Below are 20,063 nucleotides of genomic sequence, written 5' to 3' on the forward strand. Positions count from 1 at the left end.
TCAATATTCATGACGGTTATTGTTACTTGAGTTAATATAAATTATCTCGGTTCATATACCTACCTTTTATTGGGCTGGCAAGTTTTATTACTCCAGCTTCAATTTTAATTTTAATGTTCTGTTTGTAAATATGAGTTCTGTATCATATAGTATGCAGGGCTCCTGGTAATATATTTAACAACATAATCTTATTTCTCCACATGGAACCACTGTATTTTCTTTTTAGACTGATGTATTTAATTCCTTCTCAGTGGTGCCAAATTAGTACTGAATACATTGTCTGCTATCCAAAAGAGGCATCTACGAATTGCTTTTTTAAATTTAAGGAAAAAAGTCCAAAACGATACAGTGATTACCATCAAGGAAGGGTATTTGGAGACCACAGGTTGGGCATGAGGAAAGCCACTTATTTTTCATACGTACATCTGCGACAGAGACAATCACCACAGAGTCCTTCTCTTCTGAAGGAGACATCCTGGAGACAACAGAATTCAGTGTTTGACTCAGGTAACTTTGATTCCCTCTGTTAACAGTGGAAATACCCAGTGCAAAAGAGACTGCAGACATAGGAGCATGGAATCATCATTTCAAGCCACAGAGAAAAAATATAATTCATCATTAATATCTATGCTTATTACTATGTTTGAGTTAATTCTTTGGTCATAAAGAGTGTCTGAAACTATATTACAAAAAGTACCCAAACTACTATTAATTTTTATCACTAAGTTCATTTTCTGCTTGAGCAAATTCCAATTTGTAGAGGACTGTTAGTAAATGCATTCAGTAGACTCCAAGATGTTCTCATGTTGGAGGGTTTCAGTGTAGTGAAAAATAAAACTAACCACTCTCCATTTATTTTAGCTTTTACTTAACTTGGGTACAAAATGTCACACATTGGCAGATTCTCTACTTCTGTTCCTAAGGAGATGCTGGAACTCAAAACAGAAAATACTATGAAATATTTTCATCTGTGAAAAAAAAATGCATGAAGTAATTTCCAAGTGATTTGATGGAATGAATCCATGATCCTAAGTTATTTTCATTGCTCAATATTGATTGGAACAATGGGAGAACAGATCTCATGTCATCCTATATAGATACTAAGATTATATCAGTAAAGTTTGCCCAAACTCAACACCAATCCTGGATGTATGAACTTGGGCAAGATACACAGCCTCTCCAGCCTCAATTTCCCCACCTTCAAGATGGGGATAAGAACTTCCAGAATGGCTAAGTAGGGAACTCAGAAATTCCTCTCCCTAAAAAAGCAATATTAAAAGTAGCAAAACAATCCAGCCTCTGCTATACAAGACACTGAGAAGCATTTAAATGTAACAAAAAACTACTGAACTTCAGTGAGAACAGTAAGAATTAGTTATTTCCCTGATTACTATTGAGTTCGAACATATTTTCATATGTTTATTGGTCTTTGGACATTCTTTTGTGAAATCCTTAAGCTCTTACCTGCTTCTCTATTGAGTTGTCTGGATTTTTCTTATTTGTTAATGCTCTTTATAGATTCTGAATACGAACGCTTTGTTAGTTACGGGTCTTACAAATATCTCCCACTCTGGGTTCCCTTTTCAATGTTTACCTCTTGATGAACAGAAATTCTTTGTTAGGGTACCTGGGTGGCTCAGTCGGTTAAGCACCTACCTCCAGCTCAGATCATGATCTCTGGGTTGGGATGGAGCCCCACATGTGGCTCTCTGCTTAGTGGGGGAGTCTGCTTCTCCCTCTACCCCTCACCCCTGCTTGTGCTCTATCTCTCTCTTGCTTGCTCTCAAAATCTTTTTTTAAAAAAAATTCTTAATTTGTTTAAAAGATTTTATTTATTTGATAGAGACACAGCACAAGCAGGGGGAAGGGGAAGCAGGAGAGGGAGAAGCAAGCTCCCCACTGAGCAAGGAGCCCGATGCAGGACTCAATCCCAGGACCCTGAACTCCTAACCTGAACTGAAGGCAGATGCTTAACTGACTGAGCCACCGAGGCACCCCAAGAAATTCTTAATTTTAATAGAGTACAATTTATCCATCTCCTCCTTTACATAAAATTAGTGCTTTTTCGATTCCTGTTGAGAAATCTGTATCTTCAGGTCATAAAGACATTCTCTTGAATATCGGCTGGATGCTTTATTGTTTGCCTTTTATATTTAGATCTACAGTCCACCTGGAACTGATTTTTATGGATAGCGTGAGGAAGGAATCAAGTTTCAAACTTTGGGATCCACTCTAAAATGCAATTCCTAGGGCAGCCCAGGTGGCTCAGCAGTTTAGCGCCGCCTTCAGCCCAGGGTGTGATCCTGGAGACCTGGGATCGAGTCTCATATCAGGCTCCCTGCATGGAGCCTGCTTCTCCCTCTGCCTGTGTCTCTGCCTCTCTCTCTCTCAAATAAATAAATAAAATATTTTTTTAAAAAAAAATAAATAAAATGCAAGTCCTGAAGTGACTTCCAATGCCTTAGGGTAAGAAATACTGTTTATAAACATTTACAAGGCTTTTAATGACCTAGTCCTGACCTACATTTTCTGTTTCAATTATCCTCTCTCTAAGTCAGTCTTAGTATCTTTCAGCTTCTCAGATTGACCAAACAGGACTCTATCATCTCTAGGCCTTTGCACACATCATCCCTTCTCTACCTAGAACACTCTTTTTCAGGTTCCTTGTGCTAATTCTATTATTCATTCTTTCTAAACTAGGTTGGGTGGACCAGCTGTATACTCTTAGTTCATCCACATAGCACTTATCATCTAATAAAAAAATGTTATTAGAAAACATAATAATTGGAATAAATTTGGGGTGAATAAGCGAATGGCCAAGTCCCTGTATTATTTGGCCTCTGCCCCATGTTATACTGCTAATAACTTCTAGCCCCAATTGTGCACACATGCCACACTTTTTGCCTGGGTCCTCTTGCTGTTAGGCCTTTCCATTTCTTTTCCTCTACCTGGATGAACATCCTCTACTTTTTTCCACTATCCATCAGCCGCTTTTTCCCTACTTAGTCTATTCCAATTCTGTTCACCTGAGTCATGAAGGTTGACTCAGGTGAACAGTGCTTCGTCCAGAAAGTCTTCCCTAATTCCGCAAGTATGGATTACTTGTTCCACCTCGTATTTCCCTTGTCACAGCACTGGTCACTTTACACTGTAACTGCTTTCTCACGTGTCTGTAGGAGGATGAAGGCCACGTCTTATCCGTTGCTCTTCCCCAAGGCCTAGGACCTGAGAGAGGCTGGTTACTTGAGGACATGGAAGACTGCACAAAGAAGTTGCCAACTGAGGTGAAAAGTCCTATTGAGTAAGGGACTTACATGACAAGTTAATCATGGTTGATAGGAGGTGGTGTGTTCATTGAAGGCATGTGGATTGTAAGGGTTCTAGGGTTGCTGAAAAGGAGGGGAAATGGCAAAAATTGAGATTTGAAAGATACAGTCTACTGTACACACTCCATGTTGAGGAGCTAACTTCATCCTATATGCACTGAGGATCTTCTAAGGATTTTAAGCAAGAGTTGAGCATGACGTTACACATTTTAGTACAAGCTCTGAGGAGGGTATGAAGAATGGATTGACCGTAGTCAATTTACAAGTCTATTTCAATACACTGGGGAAGAAATGAAAGCTCAAAAAGAATAGTTACAGAGGGTAGAGAAAAAAGAAATTATTTGAGATATACTCAGAATCTAGAATAAAGAAGACTGATGACAGCTTCCCCAGTAGGCCTTGCTACAGGCTTCAGTGCTTTTACAAGTGTTTTATGTCTTATGGTCTTTTAGTTACTAGGAAAAAGAATCTCCATTTAAATGGCCTTTGGTAATGAAGGTTTATGTGCAAGCTGGTCCTCCCAAGAACCTATGAAAATCCACCAAAGGGGCCTCAAAAGGAGGATCAATATATACACACTGGTTGGAAATCAAGAAATAGTTGGGGAATTAGAAAATTATTCAGGATTTAACACAGTTCTGCTAACTGGGTTACCTCAACACCCCCAAACCCCCATACAAAGAGTTCTGTTCTTCCCAATTATAAACACCTCTCCTTCCATCCTTTCTGACATGGGCTTCTGCTTATCTTTGCTGATGTTTACTTAAGGCTATGCTTATTCTTAGCATCTAGTATTTTATAGTTTCTATGTACTGGGTTTTTTTTTTTTCCCTATGTCTTTCATCGCCTCCTCCTGTTCCCTATAACCTTTGTGTAGCACACACTTTCTTATACATTCACACACATGTGCATGTCTACGTACATACACGTGCCACATTCAAAATACTCTGAAGAGGGAATCTGACACAGTTAAAGTCCCTAGTGTGATCTCAAGATGTACCCTGGTTTTTCTTAGGCATAAAACAGAGATAATTGAAGGTCCTGCTGTATTGTGTTGTGAGGGTCAAATGAAACAATGAAAGAAAACATTAAAAAAAGAAAACACAGTAAACTCAGTATACAGAACACAGTGAGAATTCAGATGTTAAACAATGCCACATGGCAACCCTGTCCCAACACAGTGAGCTTGGCAGAGGCACGTGCTATAGAACAACACTCCTTATTCTCAAGGAACTACCTACATCAGTCAGAGGTCAGTAAGACTTTTCTGTAAAGGACCAGATAGTAAACATTTTTGTCTTTTGGGCCATACAGTGTCTGCTGCAACTACTCAGCTCTGCCACTGTGGTGTGGGAACAGTCACAGAGAAGTAACCAATGAGCACTGACTAGAGTCCAACAAAATCTTATTGTAAAAGAGCAGATTTGGCTTAGGGGCTGTAGTTTGCTGCCACTGGCCTAGAGTGACTCACGCATTAGAATAAATAAGGCTTGTGAGAATGGCAAGCATTCTGAGACTTCCCTAATATCCCTGTTTCTAACTTAAATGCTTTGTCTCTTCTTTCATACCTGCTGGAGTTAAATTCATTATTTAAGGATTAGCTCAAAATCACCTCTTCTGTAAAGCTTTTGCTGACCTTGGTCCCCAGAAAGATGAGGAAATAAGAAGACAACCGGGTAAGAATGAGTTTATCAAAACCAAGGGAGACAAGAGTTGCCAGGTACTCAGCAGATGCTTAATATAAGCCAAATGCATATGTGACTTAAAATGACTGCTTTTCAAAATATCTGTATTAAAATTGAATTCAAATTTAAGTCTCTAAATATTTATCGAACTATTTTTTTCCTGTCAGGTCAGTACTGATTTCTGACAGTCCAAAAATTAATGCCACATAGGCTGGAGGTCTATATATCAGAGTATTATATTAATGGGTTACATTTTAAAGCCTAAAATCATGCATAATAATAATTAGAGAAACATTCAAAAAAACTTAAGGGGTGCCTGGCGGGCTCAGTTGGTGGAGCATTCAACTTTTGATCTCAGGATTGTGAGTCAGAGCTCCATGCTGGGCATGGAACCTACTTAAACAAACAAATGTGGTTTATGTATACACTGGAATATTCCTCAGCCATTAGAAATGACAAACACCCACCATTTGCTTTGACGTGGATGGAACTGGAGGGTATGATGCTGAGTGAAATAAGTCAATCAGAGAAGGACAAACATTATATGGTCTCATTCATTTGGGGAATATAAAAAATAGTGACAGGGAATAATGGGGAAAGGAGGAAAAATGAGTGGGAAATATCAGAAAGGGAGACAACGTGAGAGACCCCTGACTCTGGGAAACGAACTAGGGGTGGTGGAAGGGGAGGAGGGCGGGGGGTGGGGGTGACTGGGTAACGGGCACTGAGGGGGGCACTTGATGGGATGAGCACTGGGTGTTATTCTACATGTTGGCAAACTGAACACCAATAAAAAATAAATTTATTAAAAAACAAATGACACAACTTAAAAGCATGTCCTCAAAGATCAAAATATCTATATTTGATTTTCTAATTCTAAGTTTGCTTACCGCCTGTTCTCTTTTTGCCAAAGATTACATCAGGATAAATCCTGCCTACTTTCCTTAGATGAGGAAAAAAGAACTTTAGGATTTCAAACGTATCAGACACGGTTTCATTCTTACCCAATGTATTCACTTTCTTCTCAACTAAAAGAGAGAAAAAAAATAGGGTTTCTAAGTTCATGGCCATAGGGATTTTTCTCTCTTTGGCACAATGTTTCACAATGAGATTAACAGGTTTAGTATTCAATATATAAGAGAAATACAACTAAATATGAATTATTAAAATCATACTGCTACAAAATATAGCTCAGATCTTATTCATACTTATTTAAAACATCATAGTTAAGTCTAGCACTAGGAGCTACCTAACCAGAGACTAATAGAAGTGTCAGTTCCAAATGAAGTATACTGAAACACACTATAACTGATCTGCTCTGCTCTTTTGATTAATAGCACACTAAAGTTTGTATCTCTACAACTTTGTTACGTAGCTCAACTTTTAATGACTCCACGTGTACCATTCATTTGAATATACCTCTACAATTTTGAAAAAGAACAAAATTAGAAGACTCACACCCCATTTATTTAATTCATAATACATAACACAACAATCGAGACAGTGGTCAGTGTGGTATTACATTTTAAAAAGATACACAGACCAATGGAACAGAACAGAGAATCCATAAATATAGCCACACAGCTACTAATTGATTTTTGGAAAAGGTGCAAAGGCAATTCAATGCAGCAATGCAGAAAGGACAGCTTTTTTGAGAAATGGTACTAGAATACTTGGCCACTCACTTGAGAAAGATTGAATCTTGACCTGTACTTCACACCGTTTATAAAAATCAACTCATAAAAAAAAAAAAAAAAAAAAGTGCAGCCTGGGTGGCTCAATGGTTTAGCGCCTGCTTTTGGCCCAGGGTGTGATCCTGGAGACCCGGGATCGAGTCCCGCATTGGGCTCCCTGCACGGAGCCTGCTTCTCCCTCTGCCTGTGTCTCTGTGTGTGTGTGTGTGTGTGTGTGTGTGCGTCCCTCATGAATAAATAAAGAAGATCTTTAAAAAAAAAAATCAACTCAAATGTTTCATAGACTCAAATGTAAAACCTAAAACTATAAAATTAAAAACAAACACATAAAAACTTCATGAACCTGTGGAATCTAAAGTGTTCTTAAAGATAACACCAAAAACACAATGTATAGAAGAAAAATTGATAAACTAGACTTCACAATTAAAAGTGTTTGCTTTCTGAGGGACACCATAAGGAGAATGAAAAGACTAGCCACAGACTGGGAGAAAACATTTCCAAATCACATATCCATCCAATATGTATTCAAGATATATATACATATATATATATATGAAAATTCTCTTCATACAAAAAACCTGTACATGAACCTGTACTTGTAATTGCCAAAAAAAATGTCCTTCAATTGGTAAAAGAATAAACTATCCACACCCATACAATGAAATGTTACTCAGTAATAGAAAGACAACAAAAAATTGGTCACATAACAACTTCGATGAATCTTTGCTAAGTGAAAGAATCAGTCTCCAAGCTTTACACACCATATGATTCCATCTGTATGGCATCTGGGAAAGGGAAAACTGTAAGAACAGAGAACCGATTGGTGGTTGCAAGGGATTAAGAGTGAGGACTACGTGACTACAAAAGGGGCGACAGAGATAGGACTTGTTATGCTAGAGTAACGGGAGCCACTGCAGGATGATGCACAGGACAGTGAGGCTTCGCTTTGGCTACAGTGGAACCAGATAGGGGAGGACAAGTCTGGAGAGAGAGAGAGAAAACAGAGAAGTATGTTAGCAGTGATTCAGATGAAGAATGAAGGCCGCCTGACTAGAGTAGCAGAGACAGTGATGGGAAAACGTGGACAGATTTGTGAGATACACAGATCGAGAATCAACAGGATTGCTTATTGGCTGAAATGGGACTATGCAAGAGGAGGGAGGGGGGAGTCAGGGTGACGCACGGGTTCTGGCTGCATCTATGGGATGGGTCACGATGGTGGTGCAATTCATACAGGAAACATAGGAAGACCATTTCCGAGCTACAGAGGAGAGGAAGTTTATTAGTGTTATCTCCTACCTGATGTTTGTATCTCTCACAATAAAAGAACAAGTACTAATTTAGTTATATTTGTTGGGAGGAAGTGTCCTAAAATCAGAAAGTGCAAAATCTAAATCCCCAAACACAAAGCACAAAACCAACAAACAAACCAACACACATAAAAACAAAAGCAACACAAACCTAAGTTTACTGACATATTTTTTCTCTGTGTCATTTCGTACTTTATTTTACTCAAGGCTTTGATCAGCTCTTGGCGATTTCTTTCAGTCTTGTTTTTTAAACGTAGCATTTTTTCCTTAAACTCCAAAATATGGTTTCTACAATTAATTAATTGATTACCTGCAAAGAAAACATACGTGTATATATTTATTATGTAGCAAGGTTATCACACAATTTTCTATAATATACAACAAAAAAAGTAAAATCTATGCTTCAATGTAGCTACACATAAAACTATATATGTGCATATACACGTACATGGCTTATAGATAAATATGAATGTATGACACACAAGAGTCTAGAGAAAGAGTGAGCTGTTAAAATTGTACTCTCTGGAAGGCGGCATTATTCTAAACAGTTTTTGCTTTATTACTTTGTGCTTTTTCTATTTTCCAAATTTCCATTTTGTGCACATATTAGATTTCTAATTAGAGGGGAAAAAATCAATTGAACCCCAAAATTCACTTTTAAGAATTGATCTGAAGAAAATAACCAGAAATATATACACAGATTTGGCTCTCAGGATGTCTAACACAGGCAGCATTACTTATCATTGTAAGAAAATCAGAAACAACCTAAATGCTGGATGGTGGAAATAGGCTAAATAAATTACAGGATATCCTTTTTAAAAGTTACAGCGGATCTGGTGTTAAATCATGTATAACTGAAACTCGGTTTCACCACTTCGTGTTTGTGTGACTTTGGACAAGCTTTATTAAAATTCATTAGCCTCTGTTCCTTCACGTATAAACGGATATACAGAAATCCTTGCCCGGATTGGGAAGAAGTGATATGATAATGCATGTAAGCCACGTGGCAGAGCACATGAAAAAAATGCTTTGGGGATCCCTGGGTGGCGCAGTGGTTTGGCGCCTGCCTTTGGCCCAGGGCGCGATCCTGGAGACCCGGGATCAAATCCCACGTCAGGCTCCCGGTGCATGGAGCCTGCTTCTCCCTCTGCCTGTGTCTCTGCCTCTCTCTCTCTCTCTCTCTCTCTCTCTCTCTCTGTGACTATCATAAATAAATTTAAAAAAATTAAAAAAAAAGAAAAAATGCTTTGACAAATGTCTGATAAATATTATTTATCAGTGGGCTACTTTTTATTCATTTAGCAATGAAGATGGTCCTTCTCGGAGAACGAAAGGAAAGATTTCCCCATGAAGGAAATACAGGTAAAGCAACATTTCAAGCCCTGGCTTCTAGAGACCGTTTCAATGCACAGAGGCATTGGGTCCCCCCAAGAGGGGATCCCCTGGGCGAGGATCAGGAGGGCCAGGCTGCCTGAGGGGACCCTGCAGGGAGTGGGGGTCGGGCAGTCCAGGGAAGCAAGGGCAGGGGTTCTATTTGGAGCACTGCTGGGAAGGCAAGGAGGCATTCAAAAACATGGTCACTAAAAAAAACAAAACAAAACAAAACAAAAAAAACAAAAACAAAAACATGGTCACTACACACCTAGAGGCTATGCAGTATTTCAGGGACAACACGGGGAAATTCAGAGGTTAAGAGAGGAACCTGGTTCTGCTGATCTTTTTTTTATATATATAAATTTATTTTTTAACTGGTGTTAAATTTGCCAACATATGGAATAACACCCAGTGCTCATCCTATCAAGTGCCCCCCTCAGTGCCCGTCACCCAGTCACCTCCACCCCCCGCCCACCTCCCCTTCCGCCACCCCTAGTTCGTTTCCCAGAGTTAGGAGTCTCTCATGTTCTGCCTTTCTGATATTTCCCACTCATTTTTTCCCCTTTCCCCTTTATTCCCTGTCACTTTTTTTTATATTCCCCAAATGAATGAGACCATATAATGTTTGTCCTTCTCCGATTATTTCACTCTCTGCTGATCTTCTTGATAAGCTATGATAAAGAGGTGGAACATGACCCTAGTACACCTGTGTTTCTCAGAGCCTTCTTCTAAAAGAACCCCTAAAGACGGTATATTTGAAAAAAAGGGATATGGGTGGAGCCAGAACAGTTGCCTGGCCACTCAATTCATTCCCTCATTCAACAATTATTTATTAAACTTAATACTGCTACATGTTCTGGGGATATGACAATGCACAAAACAGAAGGAACTCCTGGCCCCCTTGGAATGTACCTCCTACTGGATGGAAAAAAATAAATAACTGAATTATACGTTTTAATTTTTTTTTTATTTATTTATGACAGTCACAGAGAGTGAGAGAGAGGCAGAGACACAGGCAGAGGGAGAAGCAGGCTCCATGCACCGGGAGCCCGACGTGGGATTCGATCCCGGGTCTCCAGGATCGCACCCTGGGCCAAAGACTGGCGCCAAACCACTGCGCCACCCAGGGATCCCTGAATTATACGTTTTAATAGAAGATGGTAAGTACAAGAAAATACAACAGGGAAAAAGGATACAGAGTGTTGATGGTGCAGGGAGGTTTTAACTGTAAACAGGGCGATCAGAAGAAGGCTTTTCTAAGGAGTTAACATGTGAGCACAGACAAGACCAAAGCGAAAGAAGGAATGCTGCAGGTAACTTCGATGTAGAGAAAAGAGAACGTGCAAAAGCCCGGAGACAGGAGCATGCCCATTATCTCCAGAAACAGCATGGAGACCAGTGTAGCTGAAGCAAAATGAGTGACAGGAAGAGTAGTAGGTGATGAAATTACAAAGCCCCCTTTGTAAGGACTTGAGCTTTTACTTTAAGCAAAGTGGGGAGCCAGTGAAGTCCATAAGCGCGGTCACATAATCCGACTTATCAGAACAGGATCTTTCTATCTGCTGTGTGAAAAACAGAGTTGGGGAAACTAAGTCGGGGATCAGGAAGCAGATGTCTGTGGCTTAGAAAAGATTGTTGGTGGCATAAGTGGTGAGGCACGGTTTAATTCTGGATAAAGTTTGAAGAGGATAGGATTTGCTGAGAATGAATGTGGGCAAAAGAGACAATGATACTCTGAGCAACTAGAAGAAAGGAATAACCATTTACTAAGGTGGAGAAAGATGAAGGAAACAAGTTTTGGTGTGAATGTTAGGAGTAGAGTTTGAGACATATTAGATTTGAGATGATTAACACACATCTCAGTAGGCAGGCAGCCCCATGTGTGAGTCCGGCAGGAGGATGGGCCTGGCCTGGCCATAGACATTCGGAGAGACCTGTCTGTGTTTAGATGCAGGAGATCACTAGCAGAATGAGGATGAGTAGAGGAGAGACTAGGCCCAAGGGCTAAATCCTGGGGCACCCCATGTTCTAAGTTGAACAAGTGAGAGGAAGTCAGTAACAAAGCTAAGACGGATTAGCCGGTGAGGCAGGAGGAAACTCAGGCCCATGTGTCAAGTCCTGGAAACCAAGTGAGAAAAATGGATCCAGGAGATGAAAGACATCAACTCTCAAGTGCTGTTGAAGAGGACAAGGAGGATGAGGGCAGGGTGTGGACGTGAGATGGCAACGTGCAGTCCCCGGTGGCCTTGATGACAGTGGGTCCGTGGAGCGGTGAAGTGAAAGCCTAGCTGGAGAGGGTTCAGGAGAAAGCAGGAAGACAGGGCTTAGAGACAGGACATGGGGACAACTTTTTTTTTTTTTTTTTGAGAGGCAGAGAGAGAATTCCAAGCAGGCTCCACATCTAGCACAGAGCTGGATGCAGGTTTCAATCTCATGACCCTGAGACCACGACCTGAGCTGAAACCAAGAGTCAGATGCTTAACTGACTGAGCCACCTAGGCGTTCCAAGTGATTTTTAAACTGAATTGTGCTTTAATCAAAAGAACTGCAACGATCCCAGATAAATCTCGGAGATTTATAAAATAGCTAATTATTTGAAGATGTGGACAAACTTTAGAAGTAGACACAGCTTAACCAGTATAGCCAGCCCTATGTTATTGGGGCTCCTGGGGTAATATTCTCTCTGCAAATTGAATCCTGTATTTGAAGCTGATAAATCACGGCTGATGTAACACATCTAAGTTTCCACAGTGTTAAGTCAGTTCCTGAGGGATCAATTTGGTAACATGAAAAGAGTTTTCTCTAGAGGAAGTAGTATTTGCAGAAACAACCATGCAAAAAAGTTACAGGATATATTCCCTAGTCTTAGATCTGCTTCTTATATATTTTTACTTAATGATTCTATTCAATAATATTCTATTTAAGATATTTACATCACTTGCATGTTCACTCAGGTATTTCATGAGGGTGAAATGTTATAAAACTATGTTGCAAAGATTTGAAATAAACAATGATTTGTTGTTTTGAGTTAACCGTGGTGAAATTGTGAAAACAAATACCAGACCATGTGTGTGATGGGCCAATGTAACTTCTGCCCATAAGAAAGGGGTCAAGTGAGATCCTAAGTGTTGCTTTACTTCTCACAGCAAGAGTCCAAGGCACTACTATCCAGCAGAAATAAAATGTAAGGCACATTCGTAATTTAAATTTCCTAGTAGCCACATTTCAAAAAGGTAAAAAAGGCAAAGTAATTGTAAAGAATGTATTTAATGTAATTCAATATATCTGAAATGGCTTAACATGTAACCAACATAGAAAATAACTAAGGGAATAGTTTACATTATTTTTATACTATGTTTGCTAAGTCTTGTGTATATTTTATACATCTTAATTCACATGCTCAATTTTAATAGTAACAGTGAAATGCAGTCTTACCAAAACAATAAAATTTTGCTTAGTGGAGAAATATTTTGCACTGCTTCAGTCTTTAAATCAGTCAAAATAAAAGAAAACTTAAAATTCATTTTCTCTGTTGTACTAAGCATATTTCAGCGCTGGACAGTCACCTAGATAGGGGACAGCAGGTTCTTGGCACCAGCTGAGTTCGTCAGAAATGTGGCATCTCTTGGGATGCCTGAGTGGCTTAATCTGTTAAGTGTCGACTCTTGATTTCAACTCAGGTCATGATCAAGGGTTGAGATCCAGCCCCTTGTTGGGTTCCACACTGAGCATAGCGCCTGCTTGAGATTCTCTCTCTCCCTCCCTCTGCTCCTCCCCCCACTTGCTTGCTTGGTTGCCCATGTGCTTTCTCTCTTTCTCTCCCTCAAAAAAAAAAAGGGGGGGGGGAGGACAGAAACACAGTATCTCAGGCCTTACCCCAGACCTACTCTAATAAGATTCACAGGTGATTGGTATACATGTTAAGCACTGTTATAGATCTCTTTAATTGTTTTATCTCTCTTGTCATTGGCTTTACCCTAGTTCAGGTCATTACTGCCTCTAGCTACACTATTATAACTGCCTCTTAATTAGTCTCTCACCTCCAACCCACAATTAATCTTCTGGAAACACTGCTCAAAGACTTTATTTTTTTTATTTTTTATTTTTTTGCTCAAAGACTTTAAATGGTTCCCTGAATGCTCAAGTCCAAACTCCTTGCCTTAGTATACAAGATCCTGTCCGACATGGCCATGACCAGACTCTTCCACCCTATTTTATTCACTAAGCCTCTCCAGCAATGAGAAGCATCCCAGGGTGCTTTCTGCCATTTGAAACTTAGCGTGTGTTATTCCCTGAGCTACGTGACAGGTAAACAAACACGGGTAAAGTGAGGTTCCTGCTCTAAGTTACCTGACGACAGATGGAGGAAGGAGCATGTATTTAAACAACCAATTAATGTAATTGTGAAAATGGAGTTATCCTCAAGTGCCACAGGCAAAGAGAGGCAGAGATGCTTAACTAGTAAGGACTGAGGAGTGAGGGAGGGGTGGGGAAGCGGGGAAAGGTTTCAGAGAAGAGGGAATATTTGAGAACTTGAAGAGTGTACAGAATGTTGCCATATAGCGAAGGGCATTTCAAACTAAGACAATAACGTAAATGTGTAAGTTTGAAATGCTTTGGTGTACTCAGGGGAAAGCAAGTATTTACTGGGGGGGTGGGGGGTAAAAAGAAAGAGGAATGAACAGCATGAAGTTGAAGTATCACCAGACCACTTCAAATTTATTCTTCATTTATTTGTACCCATGTGGTTCCAAAGAACCACTATTTGGGCAGGTGGTTGATGAAGCTAACAAGGTGAAATATATCTTGGATTTCTCCACTCCACGCATGCTCTGCAATAATCAAATCACACTACGAACCACGCCCTCTGAACGCCCTTTGAGTGGTCCCCATTAGGTTTTATGATGAAATATTTCAGACATCGCAAAGCATATATAAGCTAGTTTGAAAGACGATAACAAGAACAAACATCCATGTACCCACTGCTACCTTAGCCTTAAATATTCCATCTATTTCCTTCCAAGATCATGTTCCCCTTCCTCCTCACTCTCAGGTAAGCAGAAGTCTGAATTTTGTATTAATCATCCATTGCTTTTCTCTCAAGTTTTACCACTTGTGCAAGCTGACTCACATTTGTTTTTAGCTATTAATAAATAAAGTAATACTTGTATGTATTCTTCTGTACTTGCTTCTTTTGCTTAACTTACATTTTGGCAACCCCATCCACACGGGTAAGTCAACTCTAGGCCATTCATTTCCACTCCTGTTAATTGTTCCACTGAACAATTTTTTGAATATACGGCAACACATTTAGCTCTTCTACTGTTTTGATGAACAATTATAAAAAGTGCTACCAAGAATCTTCCAGGTCAATACGTTCAAGAGTTTGCCTTGGATATATCTGGTGGTAGGGATGTTATTTTAAATACTGAACAATCTACATGGCATGGGGTATTGATCAGTGACAAGAGGAACTGGCCATAAACCACCGGGTAAGGCCGCATACCCGTTTCAGTCTTGACTTGCAGGAGAATTGCTAGGACACAAGAAATGCACATCACATAATGAAAATGATTGAGTATCTACTCCCCACTCGCAAGAGGAGTGTGTGCAAATTCCTGCACTTCCATATCCTTACCAAATGTCTTATCTCTTAATTCAAAAAATCTGAATGGTATGAGATGCTATTTGCATTTCTTTGATTGCTAATGAGGTTCCTCCGTGTTTACTCAGCATTTATGTTGCACTTGGCCTTAGGGTCAATTTTGCTGATATTAATATAGCTCTACCAACTTCCTTTTTGGTTCACGTTGCTGGTATATACTTCTTCATCCCTCTTCAAACATTTCTCTATCTTTATTTTTTTTTTTAAGATTTTATTTATTTATTCATGAGAGACATAGAAAGAGAGAGAGGCAGAGACACAGGCAGAGGGAGAAGCAGGGTCCATACAGGAAGCCCGACGCGGGACCGATCCCGGTCTGCAGGATCACCGTGCCCATTTCTCTATCTTTACAATTTAAATGTATCTCTTGCAAACATCATCAAGTTTGGTTTTGTTTTTATATCCCGCCAAAATTCTTTTTGAAGCATTAACTATAATGAGTGATATTGTTATGCATTATTTTACTATCATTTTAATAGATTAGAGATTTCAGTGTGAACCTTGACTTATTACAGTCTAATACAAATTCTCACATTCTCACTTTTCAACAGTGCTACAAGTTTAGTACCATTTAACTACATTTACCCCTCTTTTATTTTATCTTATAATTGTTATACATTGTTGTAGATATGTTTTTTGTTATATTTTTTTTTAATTTTTTTTGTAGATATGTTTTAAATTCCACAAGACATTTCCATTATTGTCTAGAATGGCCCACACTTGCATCCTGGACTCTGCTGACTCAGAGCTACACCTGCTATTGAAAGAATAATAGTTCATGATAATAGAATATATATAACTTCTTTATCCATTCATCCACTGAAGAACACTTAGGTTGCTTCTGTAGCTTGGCTATCACAAATAATGCTGCAATAAACATGGGAGAACAGATACCTTTTCAAGCTAGTGTTTTCATTTTCTTATATAAATGCCCAAAAATGGAACTGCTGGGTTAGATGAGCAGTAGCATCTTCAATTTTTTGAGGAAGCTCCATGCTGTTTTCCGGTGGCTGCACCAATTTACATGCCCACCAAGAGTGCGTGAAGGATTTTCTTCTCCACATCCTCACTAACACTCCCTATTTCTTCTCTTTTTAAAAATAGCCATTCTAGGGCAGCTCGGGTGGCTCAGCGGTTTGGCGCCGCCTGCAGCCTGGGGTGTGATCCTGGAGACCGGGGATGGGGTCCCACATCGGGCTCCCTGCGTGGAGCCTGCTTCTCCCTCTGCCTGTGTCTCTGCGCCTCTCTCTGTGTGTCTCTATGAATGAATAAAAAAAATCTTAAAAAAAAAATAGCCATTCTAGGGCAGCCCGGGTGGCTCAGCAGTTTAGTGCCGCCGTCAGCCCAGGGCCTGATCCTGGAGACCCGGGATCTAGTCCCACATCGGGCTCCCTGCATGGAGCCTGCTTCTCCCTCTGCCTGTGTCTCTGCCTCTCTTTCTCTGTGTCTCTCAGGAATAAATAAATAAAATCTTTTAAAAAAAATAAAATAAAAATAGCCATTCTAAGAGGTATGAGGTGGTATCTCCTTGGGTTTTGATTTGTGGTTCCCTGATGATTAGTGGTGTTGACCATGTTTCCTATTGTATATGGCTTCCTATTTTACTCAGAATAAAAGTCATAGTTCTCACTATGGTCTCCATAATCTTACCGTCTACACTTCTTGCTCACGTTAGCCTCTTAGCTGTTTCTCAGACATATCAAGCTGATCGCACTATAGGCCCTTTGCACCTGCTTTTCTCATTGCCTGGAAAACTCTTCCCCCACATATCCACACAACAGTCTCCCCTACTTCATTCATTCAGGAATAAGTATTAATATGACTTTCCTTAACCACCCTATCTAAAACAGCACTTTCTCTCCCCTGTCAATATGTGACATCATAGAGCAATATCATTCCTGTTTGTTGTTTTCTTCCCTTAATGAGAATATAAACTCCTTGAAAGTGAGGGCTTACAAATATTTTGTGCCAAAAAAAAGATATTTTGTTGCCTAGTTCCTACAACATGAGGAAGTATTTGTTGAATTCATTAATTCACTCATTTATTCAACAACCGTTCATCAAATACTTAACATACCTATTATATACCAGGCATTTTTCCTGATGCTGGGTACACAGCAGTGAACAAAACAGGCAAAGAAAGAAAAAAAAAATTCTTCTCCTCATAGAGTTTACATATTTATCGAGCAAATTACTGAACTGTTAATACTATGAGCATAGAGAAACAAACAAAAGGTTATATGCACATAAAAATCTAAAAGGGGAAAGAATAAAAGCACTAAGTTGTGACCAACTTTTTTTTATATATATAAGTAGACTCCATGCCCAGCATAGAGCCCAGTGTGGGGCTTGAACCCACTACCCTGAAATCAAACCCGACCTGAGATCAAGAGCTGGACATTTAACCAACGGAGCCACCCAGGCACTCCCTGGCTATCTTCATAATGAATATTCCCAAGTTTTCATTGATAAGAATCACAACTATGGATTAAATTTTAAAAACCACTGGGATTATCTTCGGTGTCTTATAAAAATTGCTGCTTCCAAAACTAAATGAAGTCTGTTTTGTTTTGTTGACAGAAGAACATCTCAGGATTGATTTTGTACTAGGACTGATTTTGTAACTGTTTTAGAGCTAGGTCACACAGAAACATAAAACACAAGAAACCTGTTTCATCTGCTCTTCTAAGAGTGGCGCATTTTCAAGAATAGTAGCTCATATTCTGAATCTGAACATATGAATGATGGGAACAGAAGTGCCTTGAGGGACTAAACTTCTTTCTCCTGGTCATAAAACAAAGTTCACAGTTTATAACATGTAACAAATATTAGCTATATTAAAATGCCTTCTGAGGTTACCAATGGAAACTGCCTTCCAAAATTACTATAAAAGGAAGTTTATACTTCACTGATTACAAGTAACGATCTATTTTTTGTTATAAAAGTGCTAATTGTTCACCGTCCGAAAATATGAAAACGCATTGGGATAATGCTCCTTATGGAAAACGAAGAAGAGGAAAAGTGTATTAAATGATCAGATATCAATAGTACAAATCAGATAAGTCAATATGCATTCCCAAACCTTTGAAACAAACGGAGTAGAATGTCGGTATTATGTATGCAAGACAAAATTTAGTATTGATTAAGAGGACGAAAGCCACTTCCAAACTTGATCCTTGACACTACCCCCAAGGTTGCTTTGTTGAACCCTGGGTCATATATGTGTTTAATCAGAATGAAAATGTGGCCTAAAACAGCCTAGTGGCAATCTCAAAAGGCCGTGGCTTGGGATCCCTGGGTGGCGCAGGGGTTTGGCGCCTGCCCTTGGCCCAGGGCGCGATCCTGGAGACCCGGGATCGAATCCCACGTCGGGCTCCCGGTGCATGGAGCCTGCTTCTCCCTCTGCCTGTGTCTCTGCCTCTCTCTTTCTCTGTGTGTGTGTGTGTGACTATCATAAATAAATTTAAAAAAAAAAAATTAAAAAAAAAAAAAAAAAGGCCGTGGCTTAATAGACTTATGGGATTCCTGAGCTCAAATTCAAAATCCAAGTACTTGGACCCTAAAATGTTACAGCTAAGGTTGGGAGAGTAGAGCTGGAAACAAAAAGAAAAGAAAAGAAAAGAAAGAAAAAGAAAAAAGAAAAGGAAATCTAGTTAAATTCGAATTTGAGAGAGACGATACATGCCGGAATATAAATACACCTTGGGCCACCTTCACCCTAAAAGCTTACTCACGGTTTCTCTAAAGTTCAAACCTCCCCGGCAAGCTCTACTCTTCTCTGCTAAACCGGGAACCCTCAGGACACAGGGAAGTCAGGCCTGGGGTGCTCCGGGGGGGCGGGGGGGGGGCGGGTCGCGGCCCCACGCGCTGCGCCAACGCGCCCCCAGCTCGGCCGTGCGGGCCGCGCCCGAGCCACGCGGGGGCCACGCGGGGCCCTGCCACGGCTCCGTACGCCCGTGGGGCACGGGGGGGGGGCCGGCCTCGCCAGCCGAGCCCGGGCCGGACCGTCACGTGGCTGCAAGCGGCGGCAGGCGGCGGCCCGGCACGCGCTCCGGGGCCCCGCGCGCGGCACAGCCCCGGGGTGGGGGGGGGGCGAGCTCCCGGGGCGCCCGTTACGGCCCAACCGCCCGCCGGGCCACGGCGTGGGCGCTGCCTCCGGCCCCTCCGGGGAGGCGGCGGGGAGGGGGGCGTCCCGCGGCTTACTGGTCTGGGTCAGCCTGGAGATGCAGAAGCAGGAGAAGCTGAAGAGCAGGACGGCGGCCAGCGCGACCAGCACGTTCCCGCGCTTGGGCCTCATGGAGACGCCTGCTGCGCGCACCCCCAGCGCCGCGACCCCACGCGACCCCCTGCGCCCCTGCGCCCCCGCGCCTCCGCGTCCCCGCACGCGCGCCCGGACCACGCCCCCGCGCCCCGACCCCGCCCCCTGCGCCCCCGCACGCGCGCCCCGGACCCCGCCCCCTGCGCCCCTGCACGCGCGCCCCAGACCCGCCCCCTGCGCCCCCGACCCCGCCCCCTGCGCCCCTGCACGCGCGCCCCAGACCCGCCCCCTGCGCCCCCGACCCGCCCCTGCGCCCCGACCCCGCCCCCTGCGCCCCGACCCCGCCTCCTGAGCCCCGACCCCGCCTCCTGCGCCCCCTCACGCGCGCCCCGGACCCCGCCCCCTGCGCCCCGACCCGCCTCCTGAGCCCCCGACCCCGCCCCCTGCGCCCCCTCACGCGCGCCCCGGACCCCGCCCCCTGCGCCCCTGCACGCGCGCCCCAGACCCGCCCCCTGCGCCGCCGACCCCGCCCCTGCGCCCCGACCCCGCCCCCTGCGCCCCCGACCCCGCCTCCTGAGCCCCCGACCCCGCCCCCTGCGCCCCTGCACGCGCGCCCCGGACCCCGCCCCCTGCACGCGCGCCCCCGACCCCGCCCCCTGCGCCCCTGCACGCGCGCCCCCGACCCCGCCCCCTGCACGCGCGCCCCCGACCCCGCCCCCTGCGCCCCCGACCCCGCCTCCTGAGCCCCGAC

At 42.3% G+C, this 20,063-nt stretch overlaps 1 protein-coding gene across 1 annotated transcript in view; it reads right to left on the minus strand.

Moving 5' to 3' along the window:
- The window catches only part of MGAT4D (MGAT4 family member D), a 49,454-nt gene extending 30,103 nt beyond the window's left edge, over positions 1–19,351 (minus strand). Inside the window, exons 1-4 of the mRNA XM_055316980.1 lie at positions 19,066–19,351; positions 8,167–8,325; positions 5,902–6,039; positions 424–557 (exon numbers count right to left, since the gene is read on the minus strand). Of these exons, the coding sequence (XP_055172955.1) occupies positions 424–557; positions 5,902–6,039; positions 8,167–8,325; positions 19,066–19,351 (717 nt within the window). The remainder of the gene's footprint in view (positions 1–423; positions 558–5,901; positions 6,040–8,166; positions 8,326–19,065) is intronic.
- Positions 19,352–20,063: the final 712 nt, after the last annotated feature.

This window comes from Nyctereutes procyonoides, unplaced genomic scaffold, assembly GCF_905146905.1.
Source record: "Nyctereutes procyonoides isolate TBG_1078 unplaced genomic scaffold, NYPRO_anot_genome, whole genome shotgun sequence".
NCBI lineage: Eukaryota > Metazoa > Chordata > Mammalia > Carnivora > Canidae > Nyctereutes > Nyctereutes procyonoides.